Source organism: Lepisosteus platostomus, chromosome 8, assembly GCF_059453375.1.
Source record: "Lepisosteus platostomus isolate fLepPlt1 chromosome 8, fLepPlt1.hap1, whole genome shotgun sequence".
In the NCBI taxonomy this organism is placed as follows: domain Eukaryota; kingdom Metazoa; phylum Chordata; class Actinopteri; order Semionotiformes; family Lepisosteidae; genus Lepisosteus; species Lepisosteus platostomus.
This window is the reverse complement of record NC_142618.1, coordinates 27,521,254-27,546,214: the sequence shown is the minus strand read 5'-3', so window position 1 is coordinate 27,546,214 and position 24,961 is coordinate 27,521,254. Positions and strand designations below refer to the sequence as shown.

The following is a 24,961-nucleotide window of genomic DNA, read 5'->3' as shown; positions in this document are numbered from 1 at the left end:
CCGAGTACCTCAGCGGGCCCCTCCCACGACGGCACCAGCTTAGGGCTGAGCCTTTGCGGCAGCGCGGGTTGTACACCCAAACCGAGTCCCCGGGCTGGAAGGCAGGCCCCAAGCAGGTCCCAAGGCAGGTCCTATACGCCCAGAGCGCAAGGGGGAGGTGGCGGTCCCAGTCCCGTTGGTGCCGGGACACCAGGGTGGCCAGCTGGGTGGCGAGCGTCCGAATAAAACGCTCCACCAACCCGTTGCTCTGGGGATGCAGCGGGGTGGTCCGTGTCTTAGTGATCCCCAGGCGCTGGCACACTCTGGCGAAGACCTGGGACTCGAAGTTACGCCCCTGGTCACTGTGTAACTCCTCCGGCACCCCCAGCCTGGCAAACATCCCCTCCAGCAGTGCATCGGCCTCCGTGGGGGCACTCTGGTCCGGGAGGGCGTAGGCCTCCGGCCACTTCGTAAAATAGTCCATGGCCACCAAGACGTAGCGGTTCCCAGCCTCGGTGTGCGGAAACGGGCCTAAAACATCCACCCCCACCTGACGCTGCACCAGGTCTGACAGGCCCACCCCCAGCGGCCCCTCCCGGGCCGTGGCCGCGGTGCTCGCCTCCGCCACAGTGCGGACAGCCTCCTCACGCTGCTCCCGCCGGGCGCAGTGGTGGCAGTCCGCAGCCTCGCAGGGGTGCCGCGAGAGAGCGTCAGCATTGAGATGGCGAGACCCCGCACGGTGCACGACAGTGAAGTCGTACTCCTGCAGGATCTCTATCCATTGCGCCATCTGCCCCTCCGGCTCCTTAAAGTGGAGCAGCCAGGTGAGGAACGCATGGTCAGTCCTCAGCCGGAACTGGGTCCCGAACAGGTACGGCCTGAAGTGGTGGACCGCCGCCATCACCGCCAGCAGCTCGCGACGGGTCACGCAGTAGTTCCCCATCTGGCCCCTCCTGCACCAACACCACACCCACCCCCGAGTTACTCGCGTCGGTATCGAGAACATACGGTAACCGCGGGTCGGGGTAGGCCAGCATGGGGGCCCCCACCAGAGCTTCACGCAACCGGCCGAAGGCCGTCTCACAGCCCGAGTCCCAGTCGAAATGGCGGCCCTTGTCGGTGAGGCGGTGCAGCGGGGCAGCGATGCTGGCAAAGTCCCGGACGAACCTCCGGTAGTACGAGGCCAACCCCAGAAAGCTGCGCAGCTCCGCGACGGTGCGTGGAGTCGGCCAGCCCCTCACTGCGGCGACCTTACCTGGGTCCGTAGCCACCCCTTGCGGTCCAACAACATGTCCCAGGAAGGTCACCTCCCGCCGCAGGAGCTCGCACTTGCGGGGGTTGAGCCTCAGGCCAGCACGGCGGATGCAGGCCAGCACCGCCTGGAGGTTCGTCAAGGCCTGGTCGAAACCCCGGGCATGAACCAGCAGATCGTCCAGATACAGCGCACACTGGTTCCGCGGGACCGATGCAAGCACCCTCTCCATCAGCCTCTCGAACGTCGCCGGGGCATTGTACAGGCCAAAAGGCATGACAGTAAACTGCCAGAGGCCCTGGCCGATGGAAAAGGCTGTCTTCGGGCGAGCATCGTGAGCAAGCGGTACCTGCCGGTAGCCGCAGCGGAGGTCCAGGGAGCTGAACCAGGTCGACCCGGTGATGTAGTCCAGGGCGTCATCTATCCTTGGCAGGGGGTAGGAATCTTTCCGGGTGACCTCGTTCAGCTTGCGGTAGTTGACGCAGAACCTCCACGAGCCTTCTTTTTTTTTTACCAATACAGCTGGCGCCGACCACGGGCTCGCGGAGGGCTCAATCACCCCTGCTGCGGCCATCTCCCGGATCTTTTCCTTGGCGGTGGTCCACTTGGCGTGAACCATGCGTCCCGGTGGGATGCGGATGGGCCGAGCGTCGCCAATGTTGATTTCATGTTGGACCAGGGCAGTGCGGGTGCAGTCCTCATCACTCGTCGCAAAGAGATCCTCGTTCTGGGCGAGTAGCTCCTGGAGCCGCTGCCGCTGGTCCTGATCAAGGCCCTCGCAGCTCTGCTGGTAGAGGTCATCAACAGCCCGCCTCGCTTCCATGCAACGCTCGGCCCCCACCGCCGCCGCCTTGTCTGGCCCCCCGGCCGACTCGGGGACAGGATCCGGCACGCTCGCTCCCCGGCTCACAGGCCTGGTCTGCCCCGGCGACTGCCGCCGCCGCCGCCACTGCCTCTTTTTCCCCCGGCTCCGGCAAGCCCGCGTCCCTCGGCCTTCACCGGTCCTGCCCTCCACCAGGTGAAGTCGCTCCCCCTGCCACACCAACTCCTACCGGTCCAAGTCCAAACTGGCCCCCACTCGCTGCAGTAGGTCCAGCCCCAGAATGCAGTCCTCCTGGATGGGTGCGAGGTAGCAGGGGTGACGCACCGTCGCTGCACCTAGACAGAAGGCAAGCACCTGTTTCCCCCGGACTGCAGCGAGCTGACCCGTCACGGTCCTTAGCCGCAGGCTGGAGGCCTCCCATCCTGGGGGGTTGGTGCCCTCGGTGTCGGGGAGGACGCCTGGCCAGAGTAGGGTTACCGATGAACCGGTGTCGAGTATGGCCAGGCAGGGTTGGTCCTCAATTTGGCAGTGGAGGTACAGGCCCCGGCTACAGCCGACTCTCCCCACGGTGGCGTGAGGGGAGCCGGTCTTTACAGCGCTCTTTGGAGCGCGGGTTGAGGTGCTCAAGGGCGGTCTTCCCCGCGCTGAGCCGCCCCGTTCCCGTTTCCTGACGCCGATCGAGGAGTGCAGAACCGGGCTCGGTGTCCTCTCTTCCCGCAGCGGTTGCAAATCAGCGAGCAGGGCTGTTCCGCGGGGGTCGCTGCACAGGCTGGCTCCTCTTCCCCCTCGCTGGATTCCTCCGTCGCCGCCTCGGTCAGCCGGCAGGACGCACTGCATCTGCTGGCGCTTCCAGCCACCCCGAACACGGCCTCAGCCCGTGTAGCAAGGGCCAAGGCCTGCTCCAGTGATGTTGGCGCGGCCAGCTGCACGTGGCGCCGCAGCTCCTCGGGTGAGAGGGCCTTGAGAAAGGCCTGGAGAGCCATCTCCCACTGCACCTCCCGGGGGAAAGTTGGGTATCCTCGGCGGACGAGGAACATGACATCCGCGGCAACCGGGCCCAGTCGCTCTCCTGGTCGGCACCGCCGCAGGGCCAGCCTCTCCTGCATCAAGTCCGGCGCCTCCTCCACACCGAAGCGCTGCTGGAGAGCTGCTGCCAGCGCCGTGTATTCGCTTCTGTCCTCCTCCGAGACGTCCAGGAGCACCTGGCAAGCCGCTCCTTCCAGCGCCGCTGCCAGGTGGCCGGCCATCTCCACCCGGCTCCAGCCATTCGTCCGGGCCGCAAGCTGGAACTGCGCCTCGTAGGTTTCCCAAGGCGCTTCCCCATTGTAGCGACCTAGTCGCACCCGCGCCGATGGGTGTGGGAATCGCTGATCGGCTCCAGCAGGGAGGGTATCCTCTCTCTGGGGCAGCCGCTGACCAGGAGTAGCGGCCAGTCGCCCCAATTCTACCGGCGGGACCACTACTGGGTAGCCCTGGTAAGGGCTATGGCCACCTGTCGCACCCAAAAGTTGCTCAGGCTCCCTATGTGCACTGCCGATGGGTTCTGTTTCTTTCAGCGTCAGCCGGCACTTAACAGAATCAGATAGTGTCTGCCACGAATTGTTCATCCTGCCCGCTTCTGACACCAATGTAGCGTTTACAGTTTCTTTTCAGAACAAAGGACCAGTGGAGACGCGATTAACAAACCAAGCGCTAGCTTTATTCATCAACAACCACACAAAACCAAACACAGGATAGACAAGCACATGAGGAGACTGACGGAACACGTACACATCTTTAGGGTGGTAATTACTTAACAACACGCTATACTTTTATAAGACTACACAGGGCACTAGAACTACTAGGACATTATTTACACAGGTAGGGTCAGCCACTGGTCATCGTGCTGACCCTCAGACTCTCCCCGGCTACCACTCCCAGCATGCCCAGAGGTACTACGAGCGCCTAGGGGCGCTTCCTCCTCACCACCAGGCGAGGGCGTTACAATATGATACCTGGAGTAACAGCTCATGTCTCTTTCTTCATTACCTCCTGAATATGAAATGACAAAAAATGGTAAGAAGTAAGAAGTGTGTGCTTAGGAGTTTTCACATTCAAGTGTGATGCTTACACGTGTTCATCAGTTTTTACTGCCTTGCAACAATACTTAGTGAAAGAGAGAAGAAATGTGCTCTGGTAAAGCTGTGGGTAGAAATAGTCAAATGTGATTTCCCTAAAGTCAAGTGTTAGTGGTGCTAACCATTTTAGATGTATATAGGCATTATCTTAGGGGTAACTTTCCTAAAAACAACTATGGCTACTAACACCATGGAAGCCCTTTAAACTTAATTACAGCTCAAGGCTCTCACTATGTGATGCATGCTGTTTCTGCATTAAGATGGACAGCAACCTATAGAAATAAGTAAAGTGTGATTGTTTTGTCACATTTGGTAAAGAATGGTAGATAGTAGCTACCATAAGAATTTTACTGAGGTCTGTGAAAGGAGTATCATTGTTTTGGATGTTGCAACAGTGATATAGAAAGCCTTTAATGCCAACTTTAGAGTTCAGCTTGTTGATGACTACAATAGTCTCTCCACGTAGCATTTGAAGGCATTTCTTTTATTTTGTCAATAATCATGCCTAGATGGAATTGGTGACTCTATTCATTCTGCTTCAATCTGCGATCAAAATCATGTATGGCTCCTCTGTGCCCAGTGAAGCTCCTATGTGATGATGTGACACAATGCATACTGTATGTACAGTAACTGTTTTCACTAGTAAGCACAATCAAAATTTGGCAGGATCTTTACAGATTAAAAGGTGAAACACCTGCCAGTCTGTGCCATGGTGACTGATCATTCTAAATAATTCTAAATAAAGAATAAAGAATTAATAAGTTTGTTCTTTATAAATGTCATATGGCATAATGTATGTGCCAAAAAAGTTTTGCCATATGACATTTGGCCATGAAACTGAACACACATACAGTACATGATATATTAAACAGACTTTAATGTGAGGCACTTCTCTTCATAAAGAAAATCAGCTTGCTAATATTTTTCTTTTTAAAATACTATAAGAATGACAAAGTGTATTTTAATTCTTATACATCTGTACTTATTTTATTTTTAAGTTTTACAGTACATTACATTTTATGTACAGTAGGTGGACAAATACTTTTGAATGTCATATTAAAACATTTGAAGTTGGAGGCATAGACTCTCATTTTGGCATCTAAGCAGTCTACAGCCTACTCCAAGAAAACATTTCTATTTTGTTTTATTATACCCTCAGAAACTCATATGGCCTTCAGTGGAAAGGATTGCTGCTTTTAAATTTTGTTTTGGTTCACTTTTGTTTCACCATTGCCAATGGGAAAAAAAAAGTTTACAATGCAAATTTTACAATTTAAAGCAAAAGTATTGCCTTTTGTCATTGTAGTCAATGTAAAACGTCAGACCCAAAAAACTAAAATTACATCACACAATTTGTCATCTTACATCATTTCCTGTTTGAAAGTTTTTAGAAAGGTAGATGCTTATAAACTAAGAATGTAAGATTTGCATACTAATTTTGTGACCAATTGAATGTTTATTAACCTTAAAAATAATTAACTAAACTATTTGCAGCTTACATTTCCTGTTAGAAAGTTTTTAGAAAGGTAGATGCTTATCAACTAAGAATGTAAAAAGATTTGCATACTAATTTTGTGATCAATTGAATGTTTATTTACCTTCCTTAAAAATAATTAACTAAACTATTTGCAGCTTACACTTCAAAGACAAATTGTATAGCAGATCTAAAATCAGCATTATACTAGCTGCAATATAAGACCTGATATTGTATTCTGAAACAAAATTAATTTCTCTTTCATTTTATTGTTTTCACAGAGTAAAAGGAAATGAAAAACATAAAATGAATAGTGATAATGAAAAGTGTTTTGTTTTCCTTTTACAGGCCATATACAGAGTATGCTCCAATTGTATTCATACCCTCCTGCTGAAATATGAATGAGTTATGGATTGGATAATGTGTTATATTGTAATAACATAATTGAACAAAGCAAATTCATATTTGTTATTAATAATTAACTAAATTCCAGAAAAGAGGGTCACATTTATTCACACCTCTAAATAACACTTTAAATAAAGTCCAATAGAGACAGATCTACCATAAAAGTCTGATCTTTGGAATTCCAAAGGAAAGCTTTGAAAATATAAAGAGGCATCTGAAGTTTTCCTGTTTACTTTGGACATACCTTGGGTATAAAAGATAATACAGAGATTATACTCTTCAAGGTCAGAGAACACAAAGATTGCAAGTAAATGGTCATTGATCTCCAGGAGCTGGGGAATGATTGTAAGGAAGACACAAAACTGTTGTGTACACTGTAGAATAAATTTAATGCTACTAGTATATTGTTGTAGTGACGTGATGGCTTGAATTTAATGAACCAATTTCAAAATGAAAGAAATTCAATACAAAAAGGAATTTAAACACAGGGTCAAAGTTTACAATATACAGTTTGTTATTACAACAAAAAAACATTAATACATTAATAACAACAAGAACAATAGCATATGAATTTTAATTTGCTTTGATACAAATAACTAATTATTCACTCAGGGATTACAAATTTATTAAGGATATGAGGGTTAGAAACATATTGCTTATAACATAACATTTGTTGTGGTCAGCATCGTCACGTATACTGTAACTATTCATGTCAACTAATTTACTGTCCTGTGCTCAACTTTGTCAAACTTGTTTAGAATAATAATTTAATTCTCAAGATTTCTGATGTGAACATTGAATTTAACTCTGAATTAAGTTTATTTTAATTATAAACTAAATTAATTTGAATTTAAAACACACTGGACAGGTCATGTGGTGATCGGTTTATGATACAATACCATCATTTCTGATTCATACTATGAATGTTGCATAGGTGTTTCTGTGCTTCAGGAAATAATAGAAATTATGATCTCAGTGTTTATGTAACTTCTTCTATAGTCTCATTCAATGGGGAGAAACAATATTTTGCTACAAAATAGCAATTTCAGTATTTACTTGAGGTTATACCAAACAATATTGGAATTTACTTGATTGAAGTAAATACAGTCTTATTGTAACGATTGTAGTCCCTCTCCCCTTAAGGGCGCTCTGGCTCTTTCACTTCGGACTTGATTTTGTGCACCTGCCCCCTGTTCCAGCCTCCTTCCAGCTCACCTTAAAAGCCAGACGCTGACATTAATCCGTGCTCTGCATTGGTTTCCGCATCATGCGAGCCTGGGACCTGGATGTGCCTGGCTCCATTATGCTTTTAGTTTCTGTTTCTTGTTCCCGTTCCCATGCCCCCTGCCGGTTCCGACCCGGTTCCTGTTTTTAAATCGTCTGTCTCGGATGGATCGCCTGGCTTTGGACTTTTGCCCTGTTTTTTGGATTTCCCGTTCGTCTCATCCCTGGATCGTTTGTCTCGGCCACACCTCCCCCGACCACCAGCAGTCCATGGACACACCCCTTGTCTTCTTTCCCCTATCCTGCATGAATTTTTTCCCAGTGTTTTCTCATTCAACCCCAGATCGTGTTGTCTGCATAGGGCCCGGAAAGAACTGTACGTTACACGTTATAGCATATAGATATTGCCAAACCGGGAAACTATTTCTCCAATAGTAGTTAAGAAAGAACAAGTAATTATAACTGGCAGAGAAATAATTTATGACTGATAATAGAAAAAAAAATGTGTTTATACACAGTGCAGTGGATATGTGGAGCAAGTTTCCCAACCTGGTGGGTGAAAGATGAGACTGACTAAAATTTAAGAATCACTTAACTACTAAATGCTCAAGATGGGGTGTTATTCTCAAGTGCTTTAATTTAGACAGAGATAATCAACATTAATTACTGTGAAACATACAACACTTTTTGTTAAAAAACCATGTTTGTCATAGGAACAATACAACCAAACTTTACTTCTGTATATAATCTGAAGTCCTAAAATGGAAAATATTCATTAGGGATACATATCCTTTGAAGGAATATTATGATAGATCCTCCATTCAATATAGTATTGATTTCAGTCTCTGCATAGTTTACACTGGAATACATTAATAAAAAAAAATGTTAACTGAGATGCAAAAGGTTTATTATTTTTCAAAGAGTGTGATCAATTTGTTCTCCATTTTTCCATTCAAATTATAATACATGTGACTGACAAGGAAAACAGGAAATACACTGATTTAATTTTCATCTTTTTCAAAGCTACTGCAAAAACTCCAAATTAAAAAGAAATGGCAGTTGACTACATTATGCTTGACAATTGGGTGGCAAAATTTAATCATGCTTCAGGTTCTAATCTATAAACCTATCAAATCAGTAGCAAAACAAAAATAATGCAGTTAATGTCTATGTGCTAATTACTTGCCAGTCAGCAAATCTATCTATAATATATTACTGGATGTAGAATGCATTGCATTTTCTGTTGCCAAGGTACATTGGGTATCATGTACTACTTTCTTATAACTGCTTTTAATAAAATGTAAATGAATTAAATTAAAATGTAAAACACAACACATGCTATTGGTTTCAATTCTCACTTTTTGCATTTTAATTCCTCTCAGTACACAGTATATGCTAACAATCATTATTAATGTCAATTACTGTATATTACTGGGGTGGCACAGTGATTAACATTGGTGCCTCACAGCACTGGGACCTTGGGTTCATTTCTGGACCCAGGGTGCTATTTGCATGTTCATGGGGGTTTTCAACAGGTGCTTCTCTTTCCTCCCACAGTCTAAAGACACACTGGTAGGTTAATTGGCTTCCAGGTTCTGGGAAAAGTGGCCCTAGATGTGTGTGCAAATGTGCACATTTGTTTTTCTGCCCTGCATCCCATTTAGGGTGTTTCCAGCCTTGCACCTGTTGCTTGCTAGAATAGGCTCTGAAACCATTGTGACCTTAAATTGGATATTGTGGTTAGAAAATGGATAGATGGATTATATTACTGACATACTGTAACTTTAATGTCCAAATCTTCTCTAAGGTTAATTGGATATCTACTATAATATAAGTAAAGACATTTTAGTCTTCAATTTTGATTGAAATATTTTTTTAACATTTAACAGAAAACATCTTATCATATATCATTATATATTTTGGAATAAAATATTAATATAGTTGATACATTTTTTTATATATATAAAATTATATATACTGTTTGTATAGTAGTTTAATCTAAAATACTTAAATAAAAGGTATGTAAGTATAGGAAAACTGTTAAAATTATTTAAATCGCAATTACCTTTATAGTTGACACAGATATCACAGAAAATGTGATGGATCATACCATAAAAAAAGCAATGTTTCAGTCAAATCAAGTAAAAAAAATAAATATGAAGAACAAAAAGGTGGGATACCATGAAGAGCTGTGCTATTTACCTGGAAGCGCCTCTTTTGTTTTTTAAGCCACAGACCCCCTGCTGTTTTCTAACTGCAAACTTCTGCAGCAAAGATTATTCCATATTGTTTGACAAATACAAGCAAAGACAGTTTCACCAGTGTAGAAATACTTGTAGTTAGTTGTTGTAGTGTGTAACTATATTCCTCTGGCCATTTTATTTACAATGAGATCTACCTCCTGTTTTATGTTATCTGTTATTATGATACTTTTTTGGAGACAAGGAAAACATTGGTTTTAGATCAAAGTAATCGGCTGGCACACCCTAGACAGAATGCAACAGATTTGTATTAGTTTCTTTCATTGAGTTGAGAATGAAGCAGATTTTGGTGTAATTCTAGGGTGACACTGGAGTGATACAAAAAATAAAGGATCTTATTATTATGATATCTTTACACTTCAGCTGGATAACAAGTGAGACAACAAGCAGTTTTAGATTGAATTGTATACTTTAAACTTTGTTTTTGAGACAAGAAAAACTTCCAGGACGTGTGGTTAAAGCTGATTCTGTGAGATCTTCAAAGAATGGGAAGGAAAATATTATTTTAATGAAAAAGATGGGCCTCATTGCCTCTTTTTAGTTTGCATATTATTATGTACTCCATTCATCCATCTGTTTTCTAACCATTTTATCTAGTACGGGGGAGCTGAAGTATTATGTACTCTTTTAAATGAAATGTTTTATTTAATTGTAACGCAACGGGGGCTCAGGCGGGCGCCCTTGCCGCATCTGGTCGGCCCCATCCCGACTGAGGCTCGAACCCGGGACTCCCGCGTCTCTCTGCAGTGACCTAGCCCCGTGAGCTAAAGAGAGATCTCTCTACAGCCCAGTAGCTGTAGTCCTGCTATCACAGGGAAGGGCAGTGACGTCACCTGCTCTGGTACGCCGGCTCTTACACAGTACCTGTCGGCCGTAAGCGTTACATAATGAAGCTTGCCAATTGCGACGGGCGAAGAGATCTGTTGATCTTGGGTCAGACCGTTGTTAATGATGTATTGTAACGGGAGCCAGGTCGGTCTCTCGTGTGGAATTCAGTTAGAACCTATGCGTGACAGTTTTTCTGGAAAAGACAGGAGACAGACTTCGGGATAACAGTTCGTGATCCAGTTAACAGGGGAACGACCAAAGGCAAACGAGTCCCGGCAAATCCAGGTGGGTATTCAGGGAACAGTCTGTAATCCAAAGCCAGGTAATCCATCTGAGACAAGGACATGATATAATTCCCAGAAGGGGGATAACAAGACAAAGAACACACAGACGGGACTGAAATCACCGGGTCCCGGGCTCAGAGGTGAGGACATCTGGGGATAAGGCCTATGCCCTCAGGCTCCTCCGTGGCCTGGTGGTAGGCAGGCCTTCAGACGCCGTCTTCCAGAACTGAGCCCGGAACACCTGAGCCTCAAGGTTTATATAGACGAATACAGAGAACACACACCAGGAAATAATTAAATCTAGAACTAGCCGATTAGAGCCCACTGTAGAGGAGGGATGTCAACCGTAACATGTATAAACACTGCACATATTCCTCCATTAACAGAAAAACCTTCCCATGTTTCCACAGAGCATCTACACTGAATATATATGTAAATAACATGGACAGTGGAAAATACATGAAATATAAAAAATCCAAATACATTCTGTTTGCTTTTCTTAATGTATCTCCACACTGTCTAGATGTGCCTGTTTTGTTAGCATAAACGCTAAAATCTTTTTTCTTCAATAGCTTCATCAAATTCAGTACTTTTCCTTTTATGTACAGTATTTACAGTTTATGTTTCTGCTACTGTATGTGTATTTAACACTTCACTGATCAATATAAAAGTATTCTGCCAGGTACTGCATTTGTGTTTTTTAATTTACTTTGCAGCTTCTTAGTGTACATTGTTTTCTAATCCTATTTTGGAATCAACTGTGAATTTAACTAATTTACAAATTATATCAAACTCTAAATCACTGATATAAAATAGGAATAGCAGTCTTAGTACAAATCCTATAAAATAGTTATACCACCTCTGTTTGAATATTGACCCCTAATTCATATTTACCTATTTTTTAGTTATTAACCTGTTCCTGCAATTGATACATTCATAGTTAATAAGGAACTTTATTATTAGCATTCTGTAAATGTTAGTACAGTGCCCTCCAATTGTATTGGACAGTAAAGTCAAAATTATTTTTACTGCTTTACAATAAAGTCAAGAAATTTGTTTATGTGATCATAAAATTAAGATGACTAAACATGTGGTACAGTATATATTTTATTTATGTGTAATTCCAAGTGCTGCCAAATAACCAGATGTATGGGGACTTACAGTACAGTATATTTGGTATTTGGTTGCATATTTTTTTAATGAAAATAATTACATGAAGTCTGATTACCCATTAAGCTCACCAGATTCTCTTTGTAATCATTTAAGATCCACTTTCAAGCTTTTGCTGCAGTCACATTGGGTTTATGAATATTCTTGGATTGTTCTAACAATTCTTTACTTCTGTGTGTAAAATGCATGGTAAATTGTTTGTAAATCTGGAGATTGATTTTTCCAGTCTTGGACCTTATCTTGACGAAGTCCTTGGGTAACTGAGCTGTATGTTTTGGAATAGTGTGATGCAGCATAGTGATGTGCTGGCTATGGAAATATTTACTGTTGCATAAGCAGAAAATATATTTCTGTAAATTTCAGAATTAATTTTGCTTCTGCCATCAGTAGTTACATCCTCAGGATGTTTACATCTCATCATAGTATCAAGCTCTGATACTAATACCTTCAATGCTGCACTTTTGAGTTTGTGGGTGACTTCAATGACAGTTTTTAGTGTTCCCTTGTTGGCTCCGATAATTCTCCAGTCATCAATGGCAAATATTTATTATCCAACTTGTTGATTTTAGTATGTCCAATTTGATCAATTTTAACAACAGAAAAGGAGAACAACAAATTGTAAGCACAGGTGAAAAGGGATGTTAAAAGATCCACAGAGATAGAAAGGAATATTGCAATGAGAATTAAGATAAAAAATAATTAATTAAATTAATTAATATATAGGTCTTGCCTGAGCAATTATTTCAACAAACAACAAATTAATGGATGCACACATACTGTAGTATATGTTATGGCCTATATAGAATTTGAGAAGGCTTTTAATGAAAATGCCAGTTTGTTGAATCCTTATATATCCTAAATAATTTATGTATTTTCTGTTAAAGAGCACTATATATAAGCATAGTAATAGTCAAGGATATGTTTAATATATTTAGTAAATTGTTTTATTTTTCACTATTATATAGTATATTGTTAGGCATATAACTTTACATTCATATGAGTAAACAATTTTAGTCCAGGTTGTATGTTTTTACACTTTTTACACCATGTTATAAGGAGGAGCCAAATGCAAGTAGAAGGTGGCAGAAAGAAGCAGATGATGAAGCAGCAAGTTGTGAAAGTTTTAGTTAAAACGCTTTAATATTCTTGATAGTGTTAAAAATAACTATTCTAAACTCCAGCTTTTAAAGACTCTTGAAGTTTTTTTATGCAAATAACCACCATCTCCCAGATCAAATCAACAATGTGTATGTGATACAAATAACTTAAATAAACATTTTATTCCTTATTCCCAGAGCTCAACCTTGACCTTCCCCATGGTCCTCTCTTAATCAAAGGAACACCCGGACAACACATAATCATAATTACGAACACACACATAATCTGATTATATCTTTGCTTTGAAGCTGGAGAAACGAGCACAAGGCAGGGTACACCCTGGATGGGGTGCCAGTCCATCGCAGGGCAAGTGCAAGCCAATCATACATGGGGACAATTTGGAGGCCACAGTAAAGGCCAAGGGGAGAAATTTGGCTCAGACACCGAGATAACTCCCAACTCTTATCGAGAAATGCCCGGGGATTTTTAATGACCACTGAGAGTCAGGACCTCTGTTTAACATCTCATCCGAAAAACTGCGTACACTTAACTGGGGCATTAGAACCCACACAGACCGCAGGGTGGACACCCCACGCTGGTCCCACTAACACCACTTCCAGCAGCAACCATAGCGTCCTAGGAAGTCTCTCATCCAGGTACTGACCAGGCTCAACCCTGCTTAGCTTCAGTTGGTAGCCAATTGAGAGGTGCAGGGTGATATAGCTGCTGGCTTATTGTATTTTTGACAGGACTAGTATATTACAAAACCTAAAAGCTTTTACTTCAATCGTCTTTGAAAAAACAGTGAAGTCTCAGACAGAGATGTCCTCTAAGCTCATTATATTTGTTTAGTGAATTCAGGCAAATGGCTGACATTTACATTAAGCTTCTTTAACAGGTTTTTGCTAGTTTTGAAAACCATAAAAACAAACATTAACCTCCCACTCAAGTATATACAGTACTATGAATAAAATTATCATTTAAAACCAAGTTGTTTCTTTCTTATTTAAAAATTAAGCGTGGCTTTCAAAAACCATTAAAAAGAACTCTAATCTCTAATCTCTCCATCTGTGTTCTCAAAGACGGTTTTCCGAACCCATACATCAGAAAGACTACCGAAACCAAACTTATCCTGCAGCTAGGATCACACATTCCCTCATCTCTCAACAACAGACTACTCTTCTTTTAAATTTTCTCCATTCATTGGAAGTTTCATTTCACACCTCTCTACACCTATTCTGACTTCACACCTCTTGATTGGCCTCTCTTTCTGTCCCCTGCTCCCACCTCTCACTCCTCTCTCACAGCCTTTGTTCTCCTGCTACATTACCTTTGCCTACTGCCTTGTCTCTCTCACACCTGAAGAAGGCTCCACGGCCGAAATGTTGTGTTTTTTCTCTCTTCTTTTTTTCAGCATGGAATAAACCTATTACTTGTTCCTTTGCAGCCTACGCATGCTGACACAGCTACCCACCTGAACTATTAAAAAGAACTATCCACTATAATGGAATGCTGAATGAACGTGAAGAGTGTAGCAGTCTGGGTTGGAAGAAGGATCTTTATACAGAGGCAAATACGCTCAGAACTAAGGAGAGATGATGACAGGCAGCAGTACTGTAAGAGAAAGCAAGTAAGTGAAGCTGGTACTGTATGTATTCACAGCCACACAGTCACAGAGCTGCAGGCATGCCATGGAGATGAAAAAAGGTAGAAGCACAGGGGAAAAACCAAATGGGGTGGTCAGGCAGGTGAGAGGTCCAAACCTTTAACAAGGTTGGGGATTCTGGGTCAAACACAGGAAGATGTTAATTAAGCCAGAGGGAGATCCAGTACACAATATTGAGGTAATCAGTAGTGAGTCAAGCCAGAGAGAATTCAAAACACGAGGAGAAAATAACGCAGGCGCAGAGTAAAGAAACAACCTCCACACAAAGCAAGGCCTAAGACCAAGCTCTGGAATGGGAATACATTTCTGTTGTGAACAAGATAAGTGCCATTTATTAACAGGCCGGTGGGACTGACAATGTGGCAGACTGCATTGCCACTGGCATAGGCAGATTGAATGATTAATTGGTGACTGACTACCAGCCATGGTGTTATTATAGCTAGAAACAGCATTTACCCAAGTGCGAGCATTACATCTACATGTTAGAAACTATGTTGAGCTACAGTATACCCTTGCTCTGGAAATTAGACATTGACTGTTAATATGTACCGCCTGTATACTTGTATTTTCTTGATGGGTGTTAGTTGAAACTAGGTAAGTACTGGGCTGTAAGTGCTGTGCTGTAAACTGCACAATACTTGCTCATTTTATGCACAGCAGCAGGCTACAAAAAAAGAATACTGGAAAATTAAACAAATTCCCACCAGATACATTTAAAATACAGGAAAATTGGCTGCTTAAAGTGTTTATGACTATTTTGGACTCTTTTAGGTAACTTTTTGAACACGGTAAGGTTTCTGACATATTTTATTTTCTAGAAGTGCCCGGGCTAGGGTTAGAGTTAGAGAGGTTTTGAACAGCATCTAGACATTTTGTGATGCATTTGCTGAGTTTAAAAATGCATTTGAAATGTAGGAAAACTGTTGTCTTGGTATTTCCTCAAAAAAATAATTTGGGCCATTTCGCAATTTCTGCTGACCTGCATGCCTATCAATCAACAAAGGTAAAAAATCAAAAGATTGAAAACACACTTTCTTCATGATATACTCTCTCATTGTCTAATTTTAAACCAAAAAAATGATAGGTGTATCCAGACTTGGATATATTCAAAATTCATATTATTAAAGAGTACATCCATTACAGGTAGACATTGACCTTGACTTCCATTTTGGGGACGGGTATGGCTAGAGTTTTAACTTTGATGTCCACTGCTGGCACCTTTATGTCTGGCAGATGGACATAGTTACATGTGGAGATATTTATAAAAGTCACAGGGTATGGTCAATCATCCAAGAAGATGACCAGCCATCCAGGGACTTGCAGGGTGTGGATACCCACTCCGGCTGGTAGCTTCTTGACCAGTCTCCAACTGTATTTTCCCCAGTTAAAAAGCAGTGTATTACCTCTAACTTTGCCACCTTCCTCTTTCCACTGAACCGACTTGGCTTACTGACCATGGAACCACATGCCTGCCACACTGGTTGTCTGAACTTTGGGACTTAAACATTTTAAGAGCTGAGTTACAGAGTAGGCCTGTACATAAAAGACAGAATTCTATCTGAGGTCTAGCCTGCAGCAGGATCTTGCGACCAGCCAGCTACCACTGTGTGCCCACTTGATCACCGGAGCAATACAGTTAGACTTTTCGTCAACACACCTGAACAGAGTATTTTTCAGCAACCGTCGTTACACCGGGAGCAGAATTTCTCCCTTTTTTGTGTGATTTGCCCCAACTGAGCAGTCACCACCCTGTGCACAGACTTTGTCCCCAGTTAAGCTCAGTGCTGACATGGACAATCTATTTGAGGGAATCGACTGTCAGCACTAGGCTACAGCAAGATCCTTCTCTCTCTTTCCTTGATACCTTGAGCTTGGTGCCACTGAGCCAGCAGAGCATGGATTGGACAGCAATGCAATGAATCCAGTCAGCTGTTCCCCATCCTTCTGTGTGAGAGTTACGAATCCATGGTTGTAGATGAGTATAATTCAATATTCACCATCTTGAGAATACAATTGCAATATTAACACATTTATTTCAATTTAATTCATTTAAGTACAGTAGTTGTAATTATTTAAGAGTCCCTGAATGTTGATTCTTCTAATGAGACTGATTACAAAGTTAGTGTAACCAACAGTATACTTACCATGGTATCCTTTTTTATGTATCTTTTCTGTATTAGCTTGATATTTTAAATGCTATTTTGTAGCAATAAATAATTGATTTTATGTATCAATAAATGTATACAGTGTTTAAATCCTTGTGAAGACTCCTTGTTGTTCTAGCAATTGATTTCTATTAGCCAAAGTAAACTCCTGCAATTTAGATAGACAGATAAGTCTCTATTATGAAGGGAAATTGAGGTGTTACAGCAGCCCAAGACAAGCAAAAACAGACATCAGAATAGACTAAAAATTTAAATAAGTATGGTTTTATCACGGTAAAACAATAAAATATGTGCAAAATGTGTATAGGTATATACAGATTTAGAGTACCACAGTATAAGCAGTATATTAATGCAGTGTCCAAAATGTACATTAGTGGAACATGCAGTCCATAGATGAGGAGATGAAGGGCTAGCAGTCCTTTACCGTTACAACTCAATATTGTGCCAGTAAATTCACAAAACCCCTACACAAACTTAAAACACTGAATATGAAATTGGGTTCATAATGTGATTTATAAAAGAAAAATAATGAATGACTGAATAGTGTAGATTTATGTAGCATGTTCATAACCAAAGCTACTGTATCAAAAGAAATTCTGAAAAAAAGAATCCTTCACAGATGCAATTTTACACAAAAGTTCAGGAGGAGGTCAAAACCTTAACTTGTCCACTACCACCTACTGATGCTTAAATGTCCTGATTCTAACTGACCTAGCTTTGCATTTTATTTTAACATCCTTTCTTTTACTCCATCTTCACTCTTGTAGTAGTTCCCTGGCAAGGGGGGTGTGGGGTTGGGTTCTGACTTGTTTACATGGCCAGGCGATTGGTTTACTGAGCCAGGCAAGATAATAAAACTAGCCATTTCAAGTTGCTGTCCAAATCAATACATACATGACTTACCAATTGAATGTGCTAACTGACAGTTCTTAAAATTAGATCTAGATTATATTTCGGTTTTGAGAGTGACAAGCTTACCTCCATTCTGGTTTGTTTTTTAGTTTCAGTCATTTTTGAAACTCGCTAAATGTCAAACGTTTGCAGAACTCATGGACATCTTAAACATTTTCCTGGTAATATTTATCATTGCTACAACACTGAAGTGTGCTTAAGGCAGAAGCATTTGTCTGTCTCCACACTAGTTCTTTAATGCAAAATGATTTATTGATTTTCACTGTTTATAATTAATAATAATTATAATTGCTTACACTTATATAGCGCTTTTCTGGATACTCCACTCAAAGCGCTTTACAGGTAATGGGGACTCCCCTCCACCACCACCAATGTGCAGCATCCACCTGGATGATGCGACGGCAGCCATAGTGCGCCAGAACGCTCATCACACATCAGCTATCAGTGGGGAGGAGAGCAGAGTAATGAAGCCAATTCATAGATGGGGATTATTAGGAGGCCATGATTGGTAAGGGCCAATGGGAAATTTGGCCAAGACAGGTTACACCCCTACTCTTTTCGAGAAACGCCTATACTTGTATGTTGAAATTGTGTTCATCTATATTTTAGAACAGAATCGGGCATTATGTTCCCAGGAAATACCCATATTGTGCATAGCTTTCCCTCTGCCTAAGATGGCTGGAATGACGGCAGCATGTAAAATGTCAGTGGTTCGTCCTTACTGGAACACGATACAGGTTCAAACCCTGTTCCAGACAATATAAGTAACTTAATGCTTAAGGAAGATACTGTACTTAAAACACCAGAAAAGATTGAAGTAACATACAGGATGAAGTAAATGATATTTTTATACAGTATCTGGGGAAATAACTTGCTGTTAAACTTTAGAGGAATTAGAGAGGAAAAGTGAAGTGGCATGGACTTGAAAGATAAAACACATCTGACCTTTGAGGAAGGAAAATAAAGAAACATCCTATGAGGAAGTGTGGACTGGAAGCAAAAAGTGAACTGAATAACATGAATAACCAGAAGAAAACAACTGTGACTGAAGATCAAGAACTGGGAGCTAGATGGAAGTTTGTTTGTGGTCCACCTTTAACACAACCAGTTTGATGACAACACCTCAGCAACATCACAATATGTTTTGCAAACAAGGATGTCCAAAGAACTAGGTCCAGAAATGAACCCAGGACCCCAGTAGTGTGAGACAGCAATGCTAACCACTGTACCACCCTAAAAATTATTAATCCATCAAAAACATTATTAAGTATTTGGGTACCATGCATTGGTATTGCCTTTAAAGAGTTTTTTTTTTTAATTTAGAAACTCCATTCAGAAATTCAGAAAGTGTATCAGATGAGAATAATATGATCTGAGCGTAGCAAGTAGTGAATCAAAAGAACATACTGCAAAGTAACTTAGTGCACAGTTTGTAAACACATGGATGGGTGGCTTCCTCTATACTCCCCTATCCCTTTGGGAAAGAAGCATCTCCTGCTCTATGTTTTAAATGCATTTCCACATAGTTTTCACTTGTCTCTCTGGTTCATGTTTCACTGTTCATTTGGAAACAATCCACTGGGTTAATTTTTTCAATTACTTTAAGAATTTTGAATACTTATATCTGATACCCATGTAGTCTTCTTTGTTCAAAACTAAAAAGGTTACGTTCCTTCAGGATATTCCCCAAAGCCCCTGAATGTATCTGGTTGCTTCTCCCTGGATGGATTTCACAACATACTGAGACATACTGACAATTACAATGAGAAAATGTCCATCAGTTACAGTAACAATAACCTGGTCACTCCAAAAAGGGATCTTGTATGGAACTGAAAAGAAAACACCTCAGAGCTTGCACAGGGCTTCCAGCAGTGCAACTTAGTGATACTGCATAGAGGTGGCAAAAGAATTTGTGATCAGACAATACAAAATTGAAACATTTTTGTCTTTAATGCAGGCCATTTCATCTGATACAAAGTGTGTAGTGACAATATTATGTTATAGTTTTGCTGCTCATCATCAGGGCCTGGAACAAAGTAATGGTAAATCTATAGGAAGAACCTGCTTCAGACTGGAAAAAACATCACCTTTCAGCAGGACAATGATCCAAAACACGAGCCCAAAGCTACAAATAAGAAAGTGAATGTCCTTGAATAGCAAAATCCAGACTTGCATACTGACAATTTGTGGAAAGTTGTGATACTGTACCTACTGTCAAAAATTATCCTTGGCAACCTTAGAGAGTTTGAGCAAATCTGCCATCAGGAATGTGCAAAAGTTGTACTAAGCTAGTGCACAAAGTAGGCAGAGACTTACACAAAATACTTGTTCCACCAAATAAAGAGGTTATGGGCGTGAATAATTATGCAATCAAAATATTTGTTTCTCTTTCTCTTTTTTTACATTTACTGTAGCCTGTCTTTGAACATTCAGGTTTTTGGTTATGTTTAAAAAATGTGAATGCATAATTTTATATTTTTACAAAATGTGACAAATTTGTTAAAATATTACAAACAGGAGTGTTATGAAAATGAAAAAGCACATTCATCAGTAATAATAATCAATTTAATTAAATAATCAATTAATTAATCAAAGCCCCAAATTTAAAATGATTTTGCCAAGAATATACCTGATAAGTTGCTATAATTAGAGGCACATGAATTCTTTGTTCTTTGAACAGCTTTGGTGAAAAGAGCAATAATTCAGGAACAGTGAGTTAAACAAATATTTATTCACAGTGACAATACACACACTACATTACACACAAAATAAACATACAACAAACAAGTTAGTGTACACTATGTGCAAATTTACTAACAAGGCATATTAGAGGCCTATGTCTTGACCACTCGGAAAAACCCCAGACTTCAGTATTCATCTTTTCCATAATGCCTATACTGTATATGCCTAGACACAATGCCTATAAAAGCACAGAAAAGAAAACATTTCTTTCTAAACTAAATCCAATGTAAATATGACTAGATTATGATCTACAGTTAGATCTCTTTATGTAAACCCAAATGCTACAAAATGAATGTCAACCTATCTCCCTATTCTAAAAATGTACTCAGTAACCAGCAGAGGCCGTTTTTAACTGAGGGATTCTTTATACAGGAAATCAGAGTTCCTAACAACAACAGAATGGCAAGCTCTTTTAACTGGGTTCAAATACCTAATGCAATCTGGTCTTTATAGATGATTTGGATAAGGACCTCTCTGGCACATACTTTATTTTCTGTCCTCCTTTCTCCTCTCTCCTCTCTTGTTTCTGTCTCTTGTTACAAACCCCTCTTTTGGACCTGCAAATTTTATGTTGTTTCCTAGTCTGTTGATGAAACTCTTAATCATTTACCAAGAACTTAATTAACTAAGGTGAACAAAGGTAAACTTTATTATTGATTTGATCTTGACTGAATCTCATATCCCTACATCTCAGCAAACATCTCCTTGCTTTGAAGACCCTGTGAACTGGAAATGTTGAAACTACCTGACTAGGTGTCACCCACTGTATGTAGATTCTTAGACACTTCAATAGTCATAATAGCTGTAACAATATTACAAATGAAAATGAAAATAAAATATGAGAATAAGTGGTTATAATTATCAGTATTTAATTAAACATTAATTATCAGTTTTAAGCAAAACTTCTGACCATGATGATGTACTTATCCCTTCAGATAGTGTTACATATCACATAAAACACAAGCATGAGGAATCTGTTTGCAGAGTTCAGTGACTGAATTAATTTAAATGAGCAATGCAATGAAACAAATGATTGTATAAACACAGAAATTATGTCTACTTATTTTTATATATGTCATGTACAGGATTTATTTTGCAATATACTTTCTATCACTATGTTGTACTGTACAGTTGTCATTAATGCTTTTAGTAGTAATGAAGTATCTAATAGAATGAAGGAATTAATATAGTTGAATTACATGAATGTGAAAAATACAGGATTAAGATTAAGACATCTGTATGATTTGACACCTAACACTATTGATTTCTGTCTCAGAGAACTATCCATATTAGTTTCCCCTTTTATCATATGTCTTCATACAGTATTTAGATGCATAGTGGTTGAGGAGCTAATTATTTACGTATTTCATAGCCTTGATAACTTGATGCTTCTGAGTAGCCTCAGCAGTCTTTAGAACATCAGGTCTGTACAAAATATTTATAGTTAATATTATTAATGCAAAATTCCAGAATAAATATACCTTTATACATGCCTTTCTATAACACAATGGTAATTTATTTCTTTATTTTTGAATGGGATTAGATATTTGGTAATTAACTAAAGAAATTAAGTAACATATGCTTGTTTTGCATATACAGTACAATTTTAATTGACTAGAACATTTGCACTTATAACCGCTACAATATGACTTAATAGACAACATTTTCATTTTAGAGATGCATTGGAAACAGTTCCAATCATAATTATATTGACCTTAGAACAGAATAAAATCAGTGATTCTTTTTAAATTAATGCATTGTTGAACAAAATACAAGACAAAAACATTCCTGTGGAAACTGAAACAGATTGTGCATTTGATTTGGTCATAATGCCAGTTAATAGCATAGAAAATATTTTGCATGTCCATCATTAAGGGCCTTTAGTCCCAATACACAGCAGATCAAATAGAGAAGTGAGATATTGTTTCACCATTTGAATTAAGTAGGGAATTTTGGTAGGTCAAATTGTACAGGCACATCATATCATTTCACCAGTACACTAGGGTTAAAATACATTGTCTTATGAACATTGCCATGGAAACTTTAATGGCAAAGTAGTCAGGACCTAATGGCATGTCCAATCAATGACTACTGTAGTGCCTGTGATCACTATACTGAGGCCTTGGTTTTGTGGCCCAGATGAAATAGTGCCACATACTAACCCCGAACCAAACACTAACCCTAATTTTAAACCTATGAAGATAAAATAAATTTAGAACATAAATAAAGGTGTCAAATGAAAGGAGGCCATCCGGCCTATCTAGCCCATTTGATAGTTATTAATTAATTGATCCAAGGATCTCATCCAGGTGTTTCTTGAAAGAAGCCAGGGTCTCAGCTTCAGCAACATAACATGGAAGTTTGTTCAAGACTCTTATAAGACTCTTTGTGTAAGAAAGTGCCTTCTGCTATCACTTTCAAGTGCACTTCTGCAGTTCTAGTCTTCACTTGTGTCCTTCACTTGTGTCCTTTGCTTCATGTTTCACTGAAGTCTCCTGGGTTTTTAATTGTTTTAAATCCATTAATCAGTTCCCTTCATAGACATCTCTATTCAGGACCAAAAAAGTTAAATTCCATCAGTCTGCTAGAGTAAGATATTCCATGAATTTCCAGAATCTAGCAGGTGGTTCTTTTCTGGCCTGATTCCAGCTCAGCAATTTCTTTATAATGTGGTGACTAAATGTGTACACAATATTCTGAAAGAGATCTTATTTGTGTAATGTACAATTTTTACATAACATTCCTTGATTTAAATTCTACATTATACTGTAACTGTGTACCCTAAAATGTTGTTTGAATTTTTATGTCTTATCAACATTGACTTGAAAATATATTGTGTCAACATAAACACCTTGGACTTTTTCATAAGTAAACTTTTCCCTTCCCTTCTTTTATAGTTTATGATTTTGCTATGTGCTTGTACCATAGTATTCTGCACTTGTTGACATTAAATATTATCTTTCAGGTTTTTGTAAAATCTGGAATTTTATCTAAAACATTTTCTATTTGCTGCTTATAGAGTATATGATCATTCTCCTCTTTTGGTACACAGACATTATCTGTCTGCAAACTCCTGCCTGAGGCACATTATTGATTTCTTCTTTAGTGAACACTTGAATGAAATACATCTTTGTTACATCAATCATTTTCCAGAAGTGATGTATTATCCCTAATACATTTTACTCTTTTACTTTTATTTTGCTGTTATATTCCTAAAGTCGCGCTACTACAGTACTGTAGGTATCCTCTCCCGAGGCACCAGTAAATGTAGGGGTTTGTGCATAACTGGACAATTGTTAATTGTAGCAGTAAGTCACAAAATGATTCTTCTGATGGTATTAGAATCCAACCTTGCGGGATAACTCAAACAACACACACACACGGGTACTAATACACGAAATACATTTATTAATACTAGATGTATATATTCAATCAAGAAGAGTTACAAATACCAAGAGGGACATACGTTCAGTATATCATTCATTTAGACCGTTTCGCAAATTAACTTGGTTACAACTTCTACATTAGATACTCAAAAGCAAGTACATCACTTATGGAAATTAAATTGATATCAACTCAGGTTTAGGCAACAATTGAATTCTCAAGCGGTAATGCAGAAAGTTGAATACTCATCCAATCTCTGTGGGGATTCAGATATCCTGCAGGCACAAAGAAGCAGTGGCAGGCTTGTTGCTGTCCAATTGGCGGTCTCTGGCTCTGTGCCAGACAGTGCTGTAGTGGCGCACGAGTGGGAGAGATTCCTGCGGCTGATGCTCTCTGAAGACCGGCTAGTTAGTGTTGGCTGAACTAGCAAAGTTTGTGCACAGGATAAAAGTGACTGCGTGTCCCAGTAGGTCAGGAAGATTACCGGTTCGTTCCTGATGAAGCGCTAGTTCTGAATAGTGATTCAGCTGTCCTCAGTTCCGACCTGTTCACGAGGCCTGCTGCTGATGCTAACCTCGGGTGGATCCTTTGGTTACCCGCTGGCAACCTCCGTCCTCGACTCTTAGAACAAAGGAAAGTCCTCCACTCGGACACACTGGCCGTTACGTGGTGGTCCGGACTGAGTGTGAGGATTTTCAGGAGGAGCCCTGATGCTGAAAGTCCAGCAGGCGCGCTGCGAGAATGTCCTGCGCTTGGGAACTGTTCTACAGGAACTCTGTGTTGCCTGTTTTGCCTGGAAGAACTGCAGGTCGTTCATTGGTTGAAAGTTTCATGGGCATCAGAGACCCACGTGGGGTTAACCTGCCCTACCAGTTCCTGATTGGCTGATGATGAGTAACCATGAACTTTGACCTTAGGGTTGTAAGCCAACTTTGAATAACACTTTCCCTTGGAATCTCTCAGACTTTGAGGCGCCAGATGACCATTTATTAAAGTGCTGGAGAATATCAGCATTGGGAGTTGCTCCTTATCAGGACACTCTATCAGGTAGAAAACACCTTAATTGTGAACCAAATGGAATGGCCTCTCTGTATCAAACACCACTGAGATGAAAGAGAGGGGGACTGGCAAGGGAACAGAAAGCTTAATTTCTGTATTTTAATAAGCCTCGCCGCTA

General features: G+C 40.7%; 1 protein-coding gene across 1 annotated transcript; it reads right to left on the bottom strand.

Annotated features, from left to right (window-relative positions):
- Positions 1-2,677: 2,677 nt before the first annotated feature.
- On the bottom strand, positions 2,678-24,601 carry LOC148657150 (uncharacterized). The gene is made up of 2 exons (XM_088644417.1): positions 24,451-24,601; positions 2,678-3,699 (listed from the first exon to the last, which is right to left on the bottom strand). Exons 1-2 carry the CDS (start codon positions 24,599-24,601, stop codon positions 2,678-2,680), a joined length of 1,173 nt encoding a protein of 390 aa, XP_088500543.1.
- Between the last annotated feature and the right edge of the window lie 360 nt (positions 24,602-24,961).